This window comes from Amblyraja radiata, chromosome 20 (assembly GCF_010909765.2).
Source record: "Amblyraja radiata isolate CabotCenter1 chromosome 20, sAmbRad1.1.pri, whole genome shotgun sequence".
NCBI classification, from domain to species: Eukaryota; Metazoa; Chordata; class Chondrichthyes; order Rajiformes; family Rajidae; genus Amblyraja; species Amblyraja radiata.
The window spans coordinates 27,650,028-27,672,266 of record NC_045975.1 but is presented as its reverse complement, the minus strand read 5'-3'; the positions used below and the strand labels follow the sequence as shown (position 1 = coordinate 27,672,266).

At 42.9% G+C, this 22,239-nt stretch overlaps 1 protein-coding gene across 1 annotated transcript in view; it reads right to left on the bottom strand.

Moving 5' to 3' along the window:
* LOC116984781 (kielin/chordin-like protein) overlaps positions 1 to 22,239 on the bottom strand; it is a 242,197-nt gene that overhangs the window by 35,614 nt on the left and 184,344 nt on the right. Inside the window, exons 30-35 of the mRNA XM_033039151.1 lie at positions 15,888 to 15,970; positions 14,404 to 14,497; positions 12,970 to 13,052; positions 6,365 to 6,470; positions 5,267 to 5,704; positions 3,947 to 4,029 (exon numbers count right to left, since the gene is read on the bottom strand). Coding sequence (XP_032895042.1) covers positions 3,947 to 4,029; positions 5,267 to 5,704; positions 6,365 to 6,470; positions 12,970 to 13,052; positions 14,404 to 14,497; positions 15,888 to 15,970 — 887 coding nt within the window. The remainder of the gene's footprint in view (positions 1 to 3,946; positions 4,030 to 5,266; positions 5,705 to 6,364; positions 6,471 to 12,969; positions 13,053 to 14,403; positions 14,498 to 15,887; positions 15,971 to 22,239) is intronic.

The window sequence follows — 22,239 nt, the reverse complement described above, 5'->3', positions numbered from 1 at the left end:
CCAGTGGACCCAACACAGATCCCTGTGGCACCCCACTAGTCACTGCCCTCCAACCTGACAAACAGCCATCCACCATTACTCTCTGGCATCTCCCATTCAGCCACTGTTGAATCCATCTTGCTACTCCACCATTAATACCCAACAATTGAACCTTCTTAACCAACCTTCCATGAGGACCCTTGTCAAAGGCCTTATTGAAGTCCATATATACAACATCCACTGCTTTACCCTCATCAATTTCCCAAGTAACCTCTTCAAATAATTCAAGAAGATTAGTCAAACATGACCTTCCAGGCACAAATCCATGTTGATTGTTCCTAATCAGATCCTGTTTATCCAGATGCTTATATATATTATCTCTAAGTATCCTTTCCATTAATTTGCCCACCACTGACGTCAAACTAACAGGTCTATAATTGCTAGGTTTACTCTTAGAACCCTTTTAAAATAATGGAACAACATGCGCAGTATGCCAATCCTCCGGCACTATTCCCGTTTCTAATGACATTTGAAATATTTCTGTCATAGCCCCTGCTATTTCTACACTAACTTCCCTCAATGTCCTAAGGAATATCCTGTCCGGACCTGGAGACTTATCCACTTTTATATTTTTCAAAAGTGTCAGTACTTCCTCTTCTTTGAATCTCATAGTTTCCATAGCTACACTACTTGTTTCCCTTACCTCACATAATTCAATATCCTTCTCCTTGGTGAATACCGAAGAAAAGAAATTGTTCAATATCTCCCCCATCTCTTTTGTCTCTGCAGATAGCTGTCCACTCTGACTCTCTAATGGACCAATTTTATCCCTCGTTATCCTTTTGCTATTAATATAGCTGTAGAAACCCTTTGGATTTACTTTCACACTTGCCAAAGCAACCTCATATCTTCTTTTAGCTTTTCTAATTTCTTTCTTGATTCTTTTTACATTCTTTATACTCCTCAAGCACCTCATTTACTCCATGCTGCCTATAATTATTGTAGATATCTCTCTTTTTCCAAACCAAGTGTCCAATTTCCCTTGAAAACCATGGCTCTTTCCAATTTTTACTATTTCCTTTCAACTGAACAGGGACATAAAGATTCTGTACTCTTAAAATGTCACCTTTAAATGTCCTCCATTTCTCTTCCACATCTTTCCCATAAAACAAAATGTCCCAATTCATTCCTTTTAAATCCTTTCGCATCTCCTCAAAGTTAGCCTTTCTCCAATCAAAAATCTCAACCCTAGGTCCAGTTCTGACCCTCTCCATAATTATATTGAAACTAATGGTATTGTGATCACTGGACCCGAACTGTTCCCCAACGCATACCTCTGCCACCTGACCTGTCTCATTTCCTAACAGGAGGTCCAGCACCGCCCCTTCTCTAGTAGGTACCTCTATGTATTGCTGCAAAAAACTATCCTGCACACATTTTACAAACTCCAAACCATCCAGCCCATTTACAGAATGTGTTTCCCAGTCTATGTGTGGGAAATTGAAATCTCCCACAATCACTACCTTGTGCTTACTACTAATGTGTGCGATCTCCTTACATATTTGCTCTTCCAATTCTTGCTCCCCATTTGGCGGTCTATAATACACCCCTATAAGTGTTGCTACCACTTTCCCATTTCTCAGTTCCACCCAAATAGCCTCCCTAGACGAGCCCTCTAATCTATCCTGCCAAAGCACTGCTGTAATATCTTCCCTGACATATCTTTTTACATTCTTTATACTCCTCAAGCACCTCATTTACTCCATGCTGCCTATAATTATTGTAGATATCTCTCTTTTTCCAAACCAAGTGTCCAATTTCCCTTGAAAACCATGGCTCTTTCCAATTTTTACTATTTCCTTTCAACCGAACAGGGACATAAAGATTCTGTACTCTTAAAATGCCACCTTTAAATGTCCTCCATTTCTCTTCCACATCTTTCCCATAAAACAAAATGTCACAATTCATTCCTTTTAAATCCTTTCGCATCTCCTCAAAGTTAGCCTTTCTCCAATCAAAAATCTCAACCCTAGGTCCAGTTCTGACCCTCTCCATAATTATATTGAAACTAATGGTATTGTGATCACTGGACCCGAACTGTTCCCCAACGCATACCTCTGCCACCTGACCTGTCTCATTTCCTAACAGGAGGTCCAGCACCGCCCCTTCTGTAGTAGGTACCTCTATGTATTGCTGCAAAAAACTATCCTGCACACATTTTACAAACTCCAAACCATCCAGCCCATTTACAGAATGTGTTTCCCAGTCTATGTGTGGAAAATTGAAATCTCCCACAATCACTACCTTGTGCTTACTACTAATGTGTGCGATCTCCTTACATATTTGCTCTTCCAATTCTTGCTCCCCATTTGGCGGTCTATAATACACCCCTATAAGTGTTGCTACCACTTTCCCATTTCTCAGTTCCACCCAAATAGCCTCCCTAGACGAGCCCTCTAATCTATCCTGCCAAAGCACTGCTGTAATATCTTCCCTGACAAGCAATGCAACACCTCCACCTCTTGCCCCTCCAATTCTATCACACCCGAAGCAACGAAATCCTGGAATATTTAGTTTCCAATCACAGCCCTCCTGCAACCATGTTTCACTGATCGCCACAACATCATACTTCCAGGTGTCAATCCAGGCTCTAAGTTCATCCACCTTTCTTACAATGCTCCTAGCATTAAAATATACACATTTAAGAAACCCACCCCCTCTTATTCTCTGTTTATTGTCTTTTTCTTCTTTCTCCCCTACATTTTGGGTCAGAGTGCTACCCTTCTCTGCCTCCTGCCTCACACACTGACTGCTAGCTTTCCCTATTTGAGTCCCTCCCCCCAACCATTCTAGTTTAAAGTCTCCCCAGTAGCCTTTGCAAATCTCCCCGCCAGTAGCCTTTGGCAAATCTCCCTGCCAAATCTCCCCCTCGCGTTCAAGTGCAACCCGTCCTTTCTGTACAGGTCGCACCTTCCCCAAAAGAGGTCCCAATGATCCAGAAACTTGAATCCATACCCACTGCACCAGCCCCTCAGCCACGCATTTATTCCATTCATCATGCTAGGAAAACGCCCCGACCTACTTGATGCCACGATTACCTACGACTAGCATCACGGCCTGCAACGACCTACTTACGACCTCGTGATGACCATGCTGCGAGTATGATTCAAGGGCTAACTCGACAGAGGTCGTGAATTAGGTCGTGAAAGTGGGACAGGCCTTTAAATGTTTCTTTATTCAGGATCCAACTTTCAGTTGTATATTATTTACTCAAGGTTTCAGTTTTTTTGAAGTTTATTGTCAACATTTTTCAGTAACTAACATGCCAGACTCATATTGACAAAACCATAGCAGGCTACATTATTGTCTACATCCCCGTTGGTCAAGATCAAAACATGGAAAAATTAAGCACACTGAGAAAATAAAGATTATTTTCATAGTGTTACAATCAGAGAGATACAGCATGGATGAAAACAGGTCCTTCGGCCCAATGAGCCCATGCCGACCGTCAACCATCCATTTACACTAATTAGTGTACATTACACTTACATTAATTTCATGTTAATTTCACCCCACAATCATCAACTCCCCCCAGATTCTACCACTCATTCACACACTAGGAACAATTTACAGTTCCAATTAACCCACATTGCACAGATCTTTTGGATGTCAGAGAAAACCGACCCATCCGGAGGAAACCACACATTCACAAGAACATACAAACTTCATAAATAGAGCACACGAGGTCAGGATTGAAACCAAGTCTCTGGTGCTGAGAGGCACTGACTCTATGGCTGCACCACTGTGCCAAATATAAAAGAGTAGCATATTGTATCAGTCAATGTGGGTTACAATGAAATGATTCACAACTGATTTATCATTGTTGTATAAGATAAATCATTCCCTTCAGTCCAAACACAGAGCACACTAAGTTACTCTTTAAATTTAGAAAATCCATATTACTAACCAAACACTGGCATATTGTACAGGGATCTTCTCTGGGAACATTCTGCCCATGGCTGAACACCACTCCATCTTCATCCAGACAACCTAAAAAACAAGAAACTAAAAAATAGATCCAGCAAATCTTAAAGTACTACTTTCTGCAGAATAGAAATATTACAATTTCAGAGAGGTCTTGTACCTCTAGAGAACAGATTCATTCAGACATCGGCTTTATGTCTGTAGGGTGACCTAATTCTCAAATCCATGCATCTCTTTGCAAATTTTTTGAACATTCAAGGAAACGGCTTGTAATACATTTAAAAAGTCATTTATCACTACTGGACCCTTATTCTCCTCCTTGACAAATGCAATGCAGTGCCCTGACACAGCTGTGGGTGTTTTGTTAAAACTGCTGTAGTGTCACCTGCAATAATATGAGCAAGGATGCTTGGCGCAGGGATCGTGTTGCATTGTAAGTGAATGGACAGAGATGAGTTTATTTACTGTGTCCAGGTGTAGAAATGTAATCATCGATAATGCATTTCTATCAGTTGTTTCAAATCTATAATCAGAAATATGTATGATATAATGTCAATGGATTTGTGCTTCTGATTTGTTTAGACTCTAGAGATACAATGCAGAAACGGGACCTTTGGCCCACCGAGTCCGCACTGACCAGCGATCACCAGCACTATCCTACACACAAGGGACAAATTACAATTTTACCAAAGCTAATTAAACCTACAAACCTGTACATTATTGGAGTATGGGAGGAAACTGGAGCACCCAGAGAAAACCCACGTCATTACAAGGAGAATGTACAAACTTCATATAGATGGCACCAGGGTCTCTGCTGCTGTAAGACATCAGCTTTACTGCTAAGCCACTGTGCTGCTCTATTTGTTGTTGGGCATGTGAGAGGAAAACATGCATGTTAGTGCATGTTGGGCATGTTAGAGGCTATTTCCTCTAAGTACAGTGTATAACAACCCAAACTTATACAGGCTGCTGGAGGAGCATAGCTCTCATCCTATGACCCTTCCACAACTCAAGGGCAAATTTCTCCCAAACCACTTGTTGAAATAATGTGCCCCAGGAAGTTTAGGGCCTCTTATATGCTTTGTGCAGAGTTGCTTTAACACACAGTACCACATTGGGATGTACAGTATTTCCATTGTATTTCCTGGCATCTTCAAGGAAATGGCAGTAAAAGATATAACAGCTCTGCGACATCTCCTTCTCCATTCTGTCTCCTGCACTTGTGTAAAGTTGCTCAGGTCCTCAATGCCTATCAATTGCTTTTCATGAAACCTTTGCTTTTGTGTACTACTCATGTACTTACTTAAGTCTTCCTGGACAATCTCATCTTTGATTTCTGCAGACTCTGACAAAGTGGTTTCAGTTGTTGCTGCCGGGGTAAGCACAACTCGTGACTTGGAATTCTCCCAAGAGATGCCATCTGAATGATTGTTCATTTCCATTGTCATTGGTTGTTTTATTGTGGCAATGCCTTGACTCTCTGAAGAAGTATTTAATTCCCGTGCTTGCTTCCTCTTGATGCTCCAGGGTATAATTTGGTTCAGATTGTACTTTTTGCTTGTTGCGCTGCTTAAAGGAGCCAAGGATGTCAATGCAACTTCTGCATCAGAGGTGGGTAGTTGAGCTGTTGCTTGCTGAGGGCTTTGATAGGATTGTGTTGGTACTGGTATTTCAGGGAGAGTATTGTCTGTGATTGGAGGATGTAGTCCTGATGTCTTAGCAGAAGTTGAAGGCATAGACACTGGAAAAATAGAAGTAACATTTTGTTCATAATAATAGGTCAGGAATATCAATACACTTGATTTTACCCAACGATTTCCACTGCCACACTATCTAACAGGCTCTTGAATGAGTTAAGTATTTGTCTGTACCACCCAAAGAAAAATAAAATATAATGCAATTTAAACTTGGGCTAGCAATTTCCCCAGAGATTCTCCTGCATGTGTAGAATAATCCAACTAGAAGGGCTCTGAAAATGTTCATTACCCATGTAAAACAAATTTCCAGCTGCACTTCACTGATGTATGGTGCTGGAGGAACTCATCGGATCCTGATCCGGTGATTTCCTCCAGCACATTGTATTTTGCACAAGATTCCAGCATCTGCAATTCATTAGATCTATATTTCACTGATACATCATCATCAATCTATACCTCTTAATTCAACAATCTTGATTTTCAGAATGTTGATGTCTGATTCCACTGAGAATCTCAGATGCCCCTGTTGGGCAAAAAAACATCCAAAGCCCAAGAATTAATAAGGCAGACGAATGTAAACAGATTATTGTCTCGGGCAACCTGACCTGTTTCAGTTCCCACATTTCCAATTACTAAATACCATGAGAGAAGATAGTGATTTTCATAGACAATTTGCATGCATTACTAATGATTATGGTACTTACAAGCAGAACATATGGGGCAGCATGTGCCAGGAACATGATGCAGAGGCTGTTCACACTCCAGCTCAGTGCAGCCGTCACCTTTCCAGTCACACTCCACATTGCCTATCTGAGGTGAGAAAGGAAGGTTATTACAGTCATCTTATAACAATTGAGCACTCCAACAACAGATGTAGAAACAATAATTAAAGTAACTAACGGACAAATTTCTGAACCATGTGAGATGCAAAATCTTTTCATCTCCAGTTTTGTGACAGCATCTCTGCTTCCGTAGCTACAGAGAAGGGCATCACGTTGTGCACAGTAGCATTGCAATTAAGTTGCTGGGTGAGCATCCATAGGAACTATTGCCATTACAGTGCACAAGGTGGTGTATAGTGATTTAGAGGATCCAGAAGGGTTATTTATACTCTACGGTGGACTGTGTTCCATCAATTTTCCCGCTGATTTTCAATTCCATCATATTAGCTGGGAAGTGGAATTTCAAATAATCAATTAAATATATATACATTTAAAAACCACTAGCATCAATAATGACCATGCCAGACAGTGATAAATTTCACTTTGTTTTTCGCATATACTTTAAAGAAAATAACCTCACAATTCTGACCCCCTCTAACTTGCTTCAGGTTAATGTAAATGGGAGGATCTGACTGCATTCTCAAATAGCAAAGACAATAGACAATATGTGCAATAGACAATCAAGTCAGCACCGCCATTCAATGTGATCACGGCTGATCATCCCCAATCAGTAACCCGTTCCTGCCTTCTCCCCATATCCTCTATTTTTAAGAGTCCTATCTAGCTCTCTCTTGAAAGCATCCAGAGAACCTGCATCCACAGCCCTCTGAGGCAGAGAATTCCACAAACTCATTACTCTCTGTGAGAAAAAGTGTTTCCTTATCTCCGTTCTAAATCCTTATTCCTTATTCTTAAACTGTGGACCCTGGTTCTGGACTCCCCCAACACCGGGAACATGTTTCCTGCCTCTAGCGCGTCCAAGCCCTTAACAATCATATATGTTTCAATGCGATGCCCTCTCATCCTTCTAAACTCCTGAGTGTACAAGCCCAGCCGCTCCATTCTCTCAGCATATGACAGTCCCGCCATCCCGGTAATTAACCTTGTAAACCTACGCTGCACTCCCTCAATAGCAAGAATGTCCTTCCTCAAATTAGGGGACCAAAACTGCACACAATACTCCAGGTGTGGTCTCACTAGAGCTCTGTACAACTGCAGAAGGACCTCTTTGCTCCTATATTCGATTCCTCTTGTTATAAAGGCCAACATGCCATTTGCTTTCTTCACTGCCTGCTGTACCTGCAGGCTTACTTTCATAGACTGATGTACAAGGACCCACCAGATCCCGTTGTACTTCCCCTTTTCCCAACTTGACGCCATTTAGATAGTAATCTGCCTTCCTGTTTTTGCTACCAAAGTGGATAACCTCACATTCATCCGCATTAAACTTCATCTGCCATGCATCTGCCCACTCCCCCAACCTGTCCAAGTCACCCTGCATTCTCATAGCATCCTCCTCACAGTTCACACTGCCACCCAGCTTTGTGTCATCTGCAAATTTGCTAATGTTACTTTGAATCCCTTCATCCAAATCATTGATGTATATTGTAAATAGCTGCGGTCCCAGTACCAAGCCTTGCGGTACCCCACTAGTCACTGCCTGCCATTCTGAAAGGGACCCGTTAATCCCTACTTTTTGTTTCCTGTCTGCCAACCACTTCTTTATCCATATCAGCGCTCTACCCCCAATACCATGTGCCCTAATTTTGCCCACTAATCTCCTATGTGGGACCTTATCAAATGCTTTCTGAAAGTCCAGGTACACTACATCCACTGGCTCTCCCTTGTCCATTTTCCTAGTTACATCTTCAAAAAATTCCAGAAGATTAGTCAAGCATGATTTCCCCTTCGTAAATCCATGCTGATTTGGACCAATCCTGTTACTGCTATCCAAATGTGCGGCTATCTCATCTTTTATAATTGACTCCAGCATCTTCCCCACCACCGATGTCAGGCTAACTGGTCTATAATTCCCCGTTTTCTCTCTCCCGCCTTTCTTAAAAAGTGGGATAACATTAGCTTCCCTCCAATCCACAGGAACTGATCCTGAGTCTATAGAGAGGATCAGAGAGGAGCCATCTTGGGGAACGGCTGCTAACCAGCAGCCGTCCGTTTAATTCACTTTTTTTTTGTAGTTCTAGTGAGTCCTGTGTTTTGTTTGTGGGAGAAATAGACTTTTTAATGTGGGGGGAAAGGGGTAACTATATTTCTAGGTCCCTACTAGGTCGGTGAGGCAGCTTTTTCTCCGGGCTGCCCCGTCGACCCGTCCTCGTGGCTTACCAACGGGCGTGGAGCACCGTTTCCTGGCGGGGGCCGCCCAGCACCTCGGCTTCGGTGGCGGCACAACGCTGGAGCGCTATCGTGGAGCGGAGCGGGCGATGCCTTGCCTGGGTCGCCGCGCTGAATCGACGCGCTGGAGCTCCGGTGAGCTGTGACCGCCGAGTTCAACACCTCCGGGCTGCGGGTCTGCGGAGCGGAACGGGCGGCGCCGACTTCAATATCGGGAGCCTGGGAGCTCCAAACCGGCGCGGCCTTGTCGGCTTCGGAAGCCGCGGTCCCCGGTAAGAAGCGGCCGTTCCAGGTGGCCCAGCCGCTGAGAGGACTCTCCCGACGCCAGGGCAACAGCACTCGGCGAGAACGGCCAGGAACATCGGGCCTCCGTAGAGGCAATAGCTGAGGCATCAATAGGCCTGACTTTGGGAGAACTGGGGATGGGGACTGGACATTGTGCCTTCCCCCACAGTGGTAACCATTGTGGGGGGATGATTTTTGTGTGTAAGTGATTATTTTAGTTTGTGTCCAAGATGGCTGTCGGAAGGGAGAGTGTACGCTGGCGCGGTTTAGCTGCCGCTGCTCTCTCTTCACATTGTGTTTTTGATTTTTTTTGTCTTTGGATCGAATTCTGTCTTTAATTTGTGTATTGGTGATGTCTTTATTTTTTATTTTACTCCGATTATATGTTTTTTACTCTTGTTAAATTCTGTAAGGTGTCCTTGAGACTTTTGAAAGCCCACAAATAAAATGTATTATTATTATTATAGAACATTGGAAATTTATCACCAATGCATCCACGATTTCCAGAGCCACTTCCTTAAGTACCCTGGGATGCAGACCATCAGGCCCTGGGGATTTATCAGCCTTCAGTCCCATCAGTCTATCCAACACCATTTCCTGCCTAATGTGGATTTCCTTCAATTCCTCTGTCACCCCAGATCCTCTGGCCACTCAGGAAGATTGTTTGTGTCCTCCTTAGTGAAGACAGATCCAAAGTACCTGTTCAACTCATCTGCCATTTCCTTGTTCCCCATAATAAATTCAGTTTTTCGGTCTTCAAGGGTCCAACTTTGGTCTTAACTAATTTTTCCCTCTTCACATACCTAAAGAAGCTTTTACTATCCTGCTTTATATTCTTGGCTAGGAAGCCAAGTAGGATACAGGGGAGAGGGGGTTACAGGAGGACAACAATTGTTGGCCTTATCTGCATTCTCCACAGATGTGAATTATAATGTTTTCCTTAATTGTTCCATTGTGTGAATATTTTGTGACAAGTATGCATTTTAGAGAAATATTTTTATAAAATTGACATGCATCAGGTTTCCTGTTTATTTTAATTCAGTGAGGGGGTTGTGTTTACCCTCTTGCTTTGAAAGATCAACAACTTACTCTTTGTGTTGCTGACATTGCCAACATGACGCAAGGTTCTCAATCATATCCCTGTACCTTATCTCACTCATCATTGGCGTTGATCCAACAAATAGTGAGACATTCAGTGAACCTAAAAATCAAGTTGGCATTGTGCTTGGCCTCACAGTCATGGGGGAACAGGGTATAGAGCAAGGGAATGGGCACGCAACCCTGAGGGGCACCAACGTTGGAGGCCAAGGTGGAGGAAATGTTATGATCAATCCAAACTGATGTCCAGTAAGTTCAGAAGCTAGAGGCTGCAAGGCCCAGTTCCAAAGGTTTGAGCTTATTCAGTATTATGGTGTTGAAGGCTAAGTTGCTGTCAATGAATATCATCCTAACTTATTATCAAGGTGATCCAGAGCTTAATATAGTGTGAGAGAGAAGATATCCTTCATAGACCTATTTTTCCTGTATGCATATTGCAAGGGGTCTAGGTTGTCCAGAAGACTGGTGCAGATGTAGGCCATTAGCAGTCGGTCCGTGTGTTTTTTCCAACCCCATACAACCTTCCTGATTTTTTAATTTTCCATCAGGTTTCCTCACAATCAGTTTTGTTGCAAGAAAAACATATTAGCTACCTGCATAACTGAAGTCCTCCATCACTGAAAATATTACAGTACATCTTATCTGCAGCCTCTCGCATCTCTTCAATGGTGTGGCTCCATAACCATACCTCAATTGTAGCTCAACCAATGTTTTATAAAGATTCATCAGAACTTATTTTGTATTCTATACCTCATGATAAAACTCAGGAGCCATGTGATTTTTTTGAAGCTGTGTTTCTAATTTGCCCTTTGTTCCTTCATTCATCTGAGAATGCTGCCCTCCAGTTTACATCACTCTTCTCATTCACAGCAAAATGTAACAGTTCACATTTTTACATTTCTTCGGCTGACTGCTTTTCCTGGGAGTTTGAGAGTTTAGAAAGTGTTCTTTCTAATGTTTAGCAGTACAGGTGCACAACCTTTTATCCGAAGATCCAAATAACGAAAACCTCCGAATAGCGGCCATTTTTTCGGTCCTTGAAGAAAGGTCCTTGAAAACGTTCACCGAGGGCGGCCCGCAGAGGTGACAGCGGAACCTCCGGTCGGTCCTCGAAGAAAGGGGAACTAAATCCCCATTCATAAAAGAGAAGGTGAGGGTATATTGCGCGGGAGGGTTAATAATTGACAATATGCTGCTGCCTGCCCGCTGAGTTAAAAAGTTCCCACGGTAGACTCACGATACACAGTGCAGTTTGTCGCTCCCTTCAGTTTCACCCCACCTACGCCCCTCTGCTTCCCGGCCATGTGTGTGACCCCTTCCTTCCCCTCTCCAGCTCCCCGCCCATTGCACCGGCGCGGGGGCTTTGCACTGTCTTCACGTCGGCGTTTGCAGCAGGACCTTGCCAGTCACCGGAGACGTCAGGACCAATTGGACACCGACCACCAGGCCCACCGCAAGCACAGAGAACCCAGAGACCCACAGCCAACAGCAACCCAGCCCAGCCCCACTACAACTACAGAGGAACCTGGGTAGCGGATGACGGGGCGCAGCTCAGAGCGTCGTAGGGGCCCATCGGGGAGCGGGTTCCTGTTGGTCCTGACGTCTCCGGCCACCTGCCATCCTCCGGGAACTGTACCGCCCTTGCAGGAGAGTGGGGTTGTTTGCAGTTGCAGAGTGAGGGGGCAATTCACATAAACATCCATCACAGTGAGTCTCCTCCTCACTGTGATGGAAGGCAAAGACTTGTCTCTCCCCTGCTCTCCATTCCTCTCCCGAAGTCGAGGTCAAAGCCCCCGGCGGGCGCTAGCAAGTCCGCGGCCACTCAAAGCCACGCCGGGCGATGAAGGGCCCTGCCCCGGGTCTTGATGTTGGAGCCCCCGGCGGGCGCTAGCAAGTCCGCGGCAATTTACAGCCGCGCCGGGCGTTGTAAGGCCCCCCTCCAGGTCATTCTCAACCCCGTAATTCGGGCGGGAGAAGTCGCCGCTGCCGGTGCCCCGCAAAGCGGTCTCCCACCGGGGACCCGCGAGCTCCCGGTGTCACCATCCACCGGAGTCGGGTCGCAGCAGCTCGCCCCCGCAGCTCTCCACGCTCCGAAGCTGGCTAGCTCCACGGAGGTAGGTCCGTAGGTCCACAGCTCCACAGCTCCCACCTCCGCCCACCGACCCCCAGGCCCACTGCAAGCACGGAGATCCCAGAGACCCACAGCCAGCAGCAACTCCAGCCCAGCCCCGCTCCAACTCCAGAGGAACACGTAGGGGCAGAAGCTGATGGTGTGCAAGGTACGTCTTGTTCTTGGGGTGGCAGATGAGGGGGCGCAGCTCGGGCTGTGGGCAAACTGCCACTTGTCGCCGTAACGGCCCATCGGGGAGCGGATTCCTCTGGAGTTGGAGGGGGAGAGGGGTATTGTGCTGTTTGATCGCCCCCTGCTATCCCAGGGACAGGGCGACACAGCGGCTTTTTAGACTGGTGGGCAATCACTTCCAAAGTTCTGCCCACACAGTCAGTACACCTCTCCTACACTGCATTTCATACAAACATTTATTCTGCAAGAAAAAACGACATTGAAGACACAAACTCGCGATCGAGTAAACGCCAGGATCAAGGCGCAAACTCGCGACCTTGCGGATATGAGCCGAGCACTCTACCACTGAGCCAGCCATTAAAATCTACGCTAAAAAATTTCCATTCCGAAGACCGACAAATACTGAATTACGAAAAGTGTCCGGTCCCAAGGCTTTCGGATAAAAGGTTGTGCACCTGTACTTCAAAACATCTAAATTTTAAACCAACATCTTAATTTTTCTGCCCTTGCAGAAGAGTAACACTGTTGATATCTCCTTCACCAATTTACCCACCGTACAAAGACAGACGACACAAGGGTCTGCGGCAGAGATGTAATAAGTCCCGTCTTCTAGAATCTGACCATCATACAGACAGACTATGGAAAAAAGTGTAAACATGTATAAAATAAAGTACATGCCACAAAATAAAAACACATGGTACATTATAAAATTCTCAAACAACAGATACATAGCAATTGAAACATATTAAAATACAGTAACACACCAGTTCAAAAATATCCAGCCATTTCAAAGCAACATAATCACAGGAAATTGTATTTATATAGCTCTTATCATTTTAGCAACATGCCCCACACGTGAATTGAGCTGGCATTAAGATCAGCAAAGGGCGAGGATGAAAGTTTGTGTAAAGTTGTCAGCGAAAGAAAATTCCAAAATAGCCAACAACATTCCCATTTACATCACACTAACTTGAATCTACAAGTCCTCCCACCTGGTCCTAACAAGGGTTCGATAACGCTCTTCCAATTTTTCCATGTATGTTCTGTCTGATGACACCAGATTCCCTGCCCGTGCTTCCAAGGTGCCTTCCTGTCTTTTGAACATGGTTCCCCATCCACCTTTGCTGAGAAGACTATCAAATCTTATTTCCTGACAATCTTATTTCCTGAACTTCTGTTTTCACTACTCATCGCTCAGAATTTCTTCCACTTTGATCATGATACCACCATCATGAGATACATCGTCCTCTGCCCTTTCCACAGTTCTTTTTGGGACACTCTGGTTCACTCTTCCATGTCTACCAATACCCACGCTCTGTTTCATGACATCTTTCTGTACAGCTTCAGGTGGTGCAATGCCTCCTTTTTGCATCCTTCCTTTCCGCCATTCAGAGACCAACATAATTTCCATGTGAAGCACCTCCTGTCCGTTACACTATTTCTGACCTTCCTTTTTTTGCTCTCTCCCCCGTGGGCGGCACGGTGGCGCAGCGGTAGAGTTGCTGCCTTATAGCACTTGCAGTGTCGGAGACCTGGGTTCAATCCTGACTACGGAGTTGCTGTCTGTACGGAGTTTGTACATTCTCCCCGTGACCTGAGTGGGTTTTCTCCGAGATCTTCAGTTTCCTCCCACACTCCAAAGATGTACTGGTTTGTAGGTTATTGGCTTGGTAAATGTAAAAATTGTCCCTAGTGAGTAGGATAGTGTTAATGTGCGGGGATCGCTGGTCTGCGCGGACCCGGTGGGCCGAAGGGCCTGTTTCCGCGCTGTATCTCTAAAACAAACCTCTCCCCCATTCTCTACAATTTAAATCATGTCATTAACAAAAATATTAACCCTCTCTTCCCAATTTTTGCCTGATCTGCAAATTATTTCCAACACTATGTATCTTTAGTGTGTACTCTGACAGAAGAACAACACATAGGTGCTGCTCAGAGTTCACTGCTACTGGCTCCTCGGATGTGAATAGAGGTTGCTTGATCTTACCTGAGCATGTTGGGCAGCAGTCACCTGGGACGGGATGTGGATGTTCACAGGAAGGAGGCTCACACTTCCGAACTTCACAGCTTACTTCTCCCAACTGTTTGAGATAGTCAAACAGAAATTGAGAGAGAGTTGGTGTTGGAGGCAAGATGCGGAGGAGAGTGTATGTGTGTACAAAATTGTGAGTGTACAAGAAGGAGGGAGAGAGTGCACATGCAAAAAGGGAACAATAGGGAGGGGGAAAACAAAAGTGAGAGACACAGAGCAAGAGGGAGAGGCAGAGCAAGAGGGAGAGCAAAAGGGAGTAAGATAATATGAAGTTTCCTTGTACGACCTGGGAGCATTTAAACTGGAGTGGCAAAGGGGTAGGAACCAGAGCAGCAGTTCAGCAAGTGGAGGGACTGATGGAAGACAGAGGTTATGACAAGTAAGTCTTTAAGACATGTGAGACTAATAAGCGGGTGTTTACTTCAACACAAGGAGTATAGTGGGTAAAGCAGATGAACTTAGAGCATGTATCAGTGAATAGAACTGTGATGTTGTGGCCATTCTGGAGACTTGACTGCGAGAAGGACAATTGCGTTAGTAATCAGGAAGAATGTCATTGCAGCACTTAGAGAGAACATACTGGAAGATTCATCCGCTGAGGTTATATGGGTAAAGCACAATAATAAGAAATATGCAGGCACTCTGATGGGGTTATGCCATAGGCGTCCCTACAACCAGCAGTAAATAGAGGAACATATAAGTACACAGATTATGGAAAGATGCAAAAATAGAGGCTTTTAAATAAGATACATGAATATGCTGGAATGGAAGGATATGCTGCACGTACAGGCAGAAGGGATTAGTTTAACTAGGTATCAAGTCTGGCACAGACATCGTGTGCAGAAAGGCTTGTTCCTGTGCCATCTTGTTCTGTGTTCTATGAAAGGGAAGTAGGATCATAAAGAGAAGCAGAAGCAAAAACAGATGAGTAACAGGGAATTGCCAAATGCAGACACATTGAAAATTTACAAAGCAGCATTTCTGAGAAATCATAAGGGATGGGAAAGAAAAACAAGTTTTACATCTGATGTATATTCAGAAGCATTACATTAGCTTTACTTCAATACATACATTCAGTGCAGATGTCAGTAATAAAACTTCTAAAGCCAGCATTCACCAAGTTTCTTCAGGACAAAATAATGATTTGCAATACATCCACAGTTTAATATAAACACAAGTTCAAAATAAGACCTCCACGTCAGTCCAGAAAGCACTTAGCTACTTTGGTCAACCACAAAGTGAAGCAACTACCTATTCAATATCAATATTCAACCCTCTTTCTGTCACTGAGCCATTTTGCTTTGCCTGATGCATAGTCCCCTCCTGTTCTTCTGGTGCATCCCACCCCTCCACGCTATTGGTGTTTTCCTGCAATAAACATCACCACCTAGATCTTGTCATGAGAATCAGACAACATTCTCTCGCTGAGTCAAACTCACTTGGCAGACGCAATGGTGGCAGGGTCTGTGTTCAGGTTGAAAAGTTTGCCCATTGGTGACCTTCCTTCCTTCATAGTTGCAGTCTGAAAGGGAAGCACCACAAAAAGAGGAATGTGAACGTGTCACGATAAAGATGAACTCAGTATTTAAATAATTCATTGTCCGTGTGGAGTCCTTCATTTCCAAGCAAAGCAATTGAGTTATACACTGATATTGATACACCACTTATTTTGAGAGCATTCATCCAGCTCTTGCATGTACTGTATGCTCTCCTGAACATGGAGATGGAAGAACTACAGTGATACCTCAACCAGGTTTAGAGTTGAATCAGGACAGGAGACAATGAATTTTCCTTCGCGCTCTTGCTTAAAGACCAGTGCATGGAATTGGAATAGTGGAATTAAACACGTCACTAATGCTATCTCAATTTACAAATAAATCACTGTGCTTTCATTATCACTGGGTCCAGATCATGCACCTTGACCAAGCTTTCATCAGTTCAGCAAAGCTCACTGTCACTTTCTACAAGGCAGTTAAAATGAGTAATACATTCTCACATTGCCATGACATCTACATTCTACAAGTGTATAAAAGATGTCTTGCAATTTCAATGCCATGTATCCGACAATGCACAAGTGAAATAAAGATGAGGTGGCCTCTTTAAAAAAACTATAGGAACATTTCAAAGTTTCCATTGGATAGCACAATGGTGCAGCAGATAAGAGTACAAGGGACAGTTTAAAATTTCTGGGGATCAACATCAGTGAGGATCTTAAATGGTCTGTGAACTCTGCTGTAGTTGTAAAAAAGGCGCAACAGAGACTTTACTTCCTCAGAACACTGAGGAAAGCCCATCTGTCTGCTAAACTGCTGGAGTCTTTCTACCACTGTTCAGTAGAAAGCATACTGACTTACTGCATAACTGCCTGGTATGGGAACTGTTCAGCAGCTGACAGAGCAGCTCTCCAGAGGGTGATAAAAACTGCCCAGGGTATCATTGGACTCCCCCTGCCCCCTCTGGAGGGCATTTACCACTCCAGGTGCCGCAGCAGGACCTGTAATATCGTGAAAGACATTACACATCCATGTCACCACCTTTTCACACTGCTGCCCTCAGGTAAAAGGTACAGGTCACTAAAGTCACGCATTGCCAGACTCAAGAACAGCTTTTACCCATCAGCAATCTTGGAACTGAACACTGTCTCGGGAGCGGGTTATGGGGAAGGAGGGGGGATGGGAGACAGTGTTAATTTATGTAAATGTGAATCCATGGGTGGGTTTGGGGAGGGAGGGAGTGTAAAAAAGTATGAGTATGTGAATGTTTGAAGTTCTTTTAAATGGAGAGACACAGTAATCTCGTTGTATGTGACACATGCAATGACAATAAAGCATTCTGATTCTGATTCTGATTCTGAAGGGACCAGCATTTAACCCTGACCTCCAATGTGCGCAGTTTGCAGATACACTCTCTAGGTTTCTCCCAGCTGCTCTGATTTCGTCCTACACCAATGTCCCTACTGCAGGCGAGTTTCAGGAGAATCTAACAGTTATCATAGAAATGTACAACACCAAATAGGACCCTCTCCATCCATGCTGAAACATAGAAAATAGGTGCAGGAGTAGGCCATTCAGCCCTTCGAGCCCTTCAATATGATCATGGCTGATCATCCAACTCAGTATCCTGTACCTGCCTTCTCTCCATACCCCTTGATCCTTTTAGCCACAAGGGCCACATCTAACTCCCTCTTAAATATAGCCAATGAACTGGCCTCAACTACCTTCTGTGGCAGAGAATTCCACAGATTCACCACTCTCTGTGTAAAAAATGATTTTCTCATCTCGGTCCTAAAAGACTTCCCTCTTATCCTTAAACTGTGACCCCTAGTTCTGGACTTCCCCAACATCGGGAATAATCTTCCTGCATCTAGCTTGTCCAACCCCTTAAGAATTTTGTAAGTTTCTATAAGATCCCCCCTCAATCTTCTAAATTCTAGCGTGTACAAGCCGAGTCTATCCAGTCTTTCTTCATATGAAAGTCCTGCCATCCCAGGAATCAGTCTGGTGAACCTTCTCTGTACTCCCTCTATGGCAAGAATGTCTTTCCTCAGATTAGGAGACCAAAACGGTACGCAATACTCCAGGTGTGGTCTCACCAAGACCCTGTACAACTGCAGTAGAACCTCCCTGCTCTTATACTCAAATCCTTTTGCTATGAATGCTAACATACCATTTGCTTTCTTCACTGCCTGCTGCACCTGCATGCCTACTTTCAATGACTGGTGTACCATGACACCCAGGTCTCATTGCATCTCCCCTTTTCCTAATCGGCCACCATTCAGATAATAGTCTACTTTCCTGTTTTTGCCACCAAAGTGGATAACCTCACATTTATCCACATTATACTGCATCTGCCATGCATTTGCCCACTCACCTAACCTATCCAGGTCACCTTGCAGTCTCCTAGCATCCTCCTCACAGCTAACACTGCCCCCCAGCATCGTGTCATCCGCAAACTTGGAGATGTTGCATTCAATTCCCTCATCCAGATCATTAATATATATTGTAAATAGCTGGGGTCCCAGCACTGAGCCTTGCGGTACACCACTAGTCACTACCTGCCATTCTGAAAAGGACCCGTTTACTCCTACTCTTTGCTTCCTGTCTGCCAACCAGTTCTCTATCCACATCAATACTGAACCCCCAATACCGTGTGCTTTAAGTTTGCATACTAATCTCTTATGTGGGACCTTGTCGAAAGCCTTCTGAAAGTCCAGATATAACACATCCACTGGTTCTTCCTTATCCACTCTACTAGTTACATCCTCGAAAAATTCTATAAGATTCGTCAGACATGATTTACCTTTCATAAATCCATGCTGACTTTGTCCAATGAATTCACCACTTTCCAAATGAGCTGCTATCCCATCTTTAATAACTGACTCCAGAATTTTCCCCACCACCGATGTTAGACTAACTGGTCTGTAATTCCCCGTTTTCTCTCTCCCTCCCTTTTTAAAAAGTGGGGTTACATTAGCTACCCTCCAGTCCTCAGGAACTACTCCAGAATCTAAAGGGTTTTGAAAAATTATTACTAATGCATCCACTATTTCTGCGGCTACTTCCTTAAGTACAGATGCAACCTATCTGGCCCTGGGGATTTATCGGCCTTTAATCCATTCAATTTACCTAACACCACTTCCCGGCTAACCTGGATTTCACTCAGTTCCTCCATCTCATTTAACCCCCGGTCCCGGCAGATTATTTATGTCTTCCTTAGTGAAGACAGAACCAAAGTAGTTATTCAATTGTACACAAAATTGCTGGGGAAACTCAGCGGGTGCAGCAGCATCTATGGAGCGAAGGAAATAGGCGACGTTTTGGGCCGAAACCCTTCTTCAGAGTTATTCAATTGGTCTGCCATGTCCTTGTTCCCCATGATCAATTCGCCCTTTTCTGACTGCAAGGGACCTACATTTGTTTTAACTAATCTTTTCCTCTTCACATATCTATACAAACTTTTGCAGTCAGTTTTTATGTTCCCTGACAGTTTTTTTTCATAATCTATTTTCCCTTTCCTAATTAAGCCTTTTGTCCTCCTCTGCTGGACTGAATTTCTCCCAGTCCCATGGTAGGCTGCTTTTTCTGGCTAATTTGTACGCTTCATCTTTTGTTTTGATACTATCCCTGATTTCCCTTGTTATCCATGGATGCACTACCTTCCCTGATTTATTCTTTTGACCTTTCTGCCTATCTAAGCTAATCCTATTTGCCCATATTAGACATATATCCCTCCATGTCTTTCCGATACGTACCTATCCAAACCTTTTAAACATGGTAATTTATCTGCCTCCTCCACTTCCTCTGGCACCTCAGATCTCCTTTAATTATCTCCCCTCTCACCTATACCTATGCCCTCTAGTTCCAGACAAACCTGCCCTTGGAAAAAGATTATTGCTATCTATCCCATCTATGCCCCTCATAATTTTATAAATCTTTACAAGGTCACAACTCAGCCTCCTACACTCTAGTGAGAATCAACCCAGTCAATCCAATCTCCGCCTACAAGTACAGCATTGCATTCCAGACACATCCTGGCAAACCTCATGTGCATTCTCTCGATTGCTAAAGGATCCTTCCCATGGTATAGCGCCAAAGTAATAATCCAAGGGTGGTCTAATCAATGCTTTATACAACTGCAACATAATATCTCAACTCTTATACTCTTTCGTTTAAAATCTTTTTATTGTTTTTTTTTCCCCCCAAAAAAGCATAAATAAAACATTAAAAAACAGAGCAAAAAGAATAATGATAAACAAAACAATGGTATTGATACATAGGGATCAGGATTACATTAATAACAGGTATAACCTAATATGAGACCAGTGTCAAAATACACAATGAATATAGACCTCCCGGTCTCTATATAAATATAGTTAAATCTTTAAAAGGAAACTTATAAATGTTTTTAAAAAAACACAAAGATAAAAAGACAAAAAGAAAAAGAAAAAAGGGAAAAAAAAAAACAAAAACCCCTAACTAAAGAAAGAAAAAAACAGAAAATTTGCTAATAATAGAATACGCATAAAAATAAAATATATAAAAAAACAAAGCAAAGCAAAACCGAATCTGAACTGAGAATTTCAACAATGTAAGACTGCTTGTCGTCAAGTCCGTTCCACCCTATAGAGGTAAAATAATTTTTATAACGGTTAAAGAGGGAGCAATTTATGTTGTATGAAAATGTTCAATAAATTTTCCCCTAGTCTTATCAAATTTAACCAAGCGTTCAACATTGTTACTCCTGATTTTTTCTAAATTTAAACATGATATCGTTTCCGAATACCACTGGAGTGTGGTCAGAAGGTTGGAGTCTTTCCATTTAACTAAAATAGATCTTCTGGCGATTAATGTGGTAAAAGCAATCAACCGATGGGCGGAGCGGGACAAATGAATAGAATCTAAAATTGGTATCCCAAAAATTGCAGTAATAGGATGAGGTTGTAAATCCATGCCTAAGACTACAGAAATAGTATCAAAAATTTATTTCCAATATTTTTCCAAAGAAGGGCAGGACCAAAACATATGGGTCAATGTGGCCACTTCAGAGTTACATCTGTCTCAGGTAGGATTTATATGACCATAAAAACGAGCTAACTTATCTTTTGACATATGAGCTCTGTGAACCACCTTGAATTGTATCAAAGCGTGTCTTGCACACATTGAAGAGATATTAACTAATTGAAGAATGCTCTCCCATTTCTCTATAGATAAAGAAATTAGGCATTAAGGCATTAAGATCACCATGAAACACAAGGATTTATTTAAAGCTAATTTTATGCCTTTAATTGACCATATTAAACATCAGTTTACTAAATGGTCACCAATGTCCTTATCCTTAATTGGCCGAATCAATGCTATTAAAATGTTCATTTTACCCAAATGTCTGTATTTATTTCAGACGATACCAACTTTTATTGCCAAATCTTTTTTTGATATTATAGATTCCAAAATTTCTTCATATATATGGCAGAATAAAAATCCCAGACTAGGTAAAAAATACTTACAGAAATCAATAAAAGATGGTGGTTTGGCACTGCCGAATCTTAGACTTTACTGCTGGGCAGTCAATGTTCGTTATTTAACATTTTGGTCAAAAGATTTAGAAGATACCCAATGCCCAGGATGGATAAACCTAGAACATGATTCCTTACAAGGGCTATCATTGGCTTCTATTCTAGGGGCCTCGTTACCTTTTACAATTACGAGATTGAATAAATATACGACTAACCCAATAATAAGACATAAGTTCCGAATATGGTTTCAATTTTGTAAGTTTTTTGGACTAAATGATTTTATCTTATCGAGTCCTATTTTATCCAATTTTCTTTTCCAACCATCTAGTACTGATCAAGTCTTTTTGTTATGGAAGAGGAAGGGATTAGTAGCTTTTCGTGATTTGTTTTTGGAGGGTTGTTTTATGTCTTTCGAACAACTCTCCAATAAATATAACTTACCTAATTCACACTTTTTTAGATATTTACAAATCAGACATTTTTTGAAGGCTACTCTACCCCTATTTCTGCTACAACATCAATCTGAAATTTTGGACATTTTTTTACAGTTGAACCCTTATCAGAAAGGATTAATAACGACTATTTATGAGTTGATTTTGAAATTACAAATAGATAAATTTGATAAAATTAAGAATGACTGGGAAAGAGAAATTCAAATTTCTTTATCTATAGAGAAATAGGAGAGCATTCTTCAATTAGTTAATACCAACTCTTATACTCAATGCTTTGACCGATTAAGGCAAGCATCCAGAGTTCCTTTTGCACTAACCAATCCATCT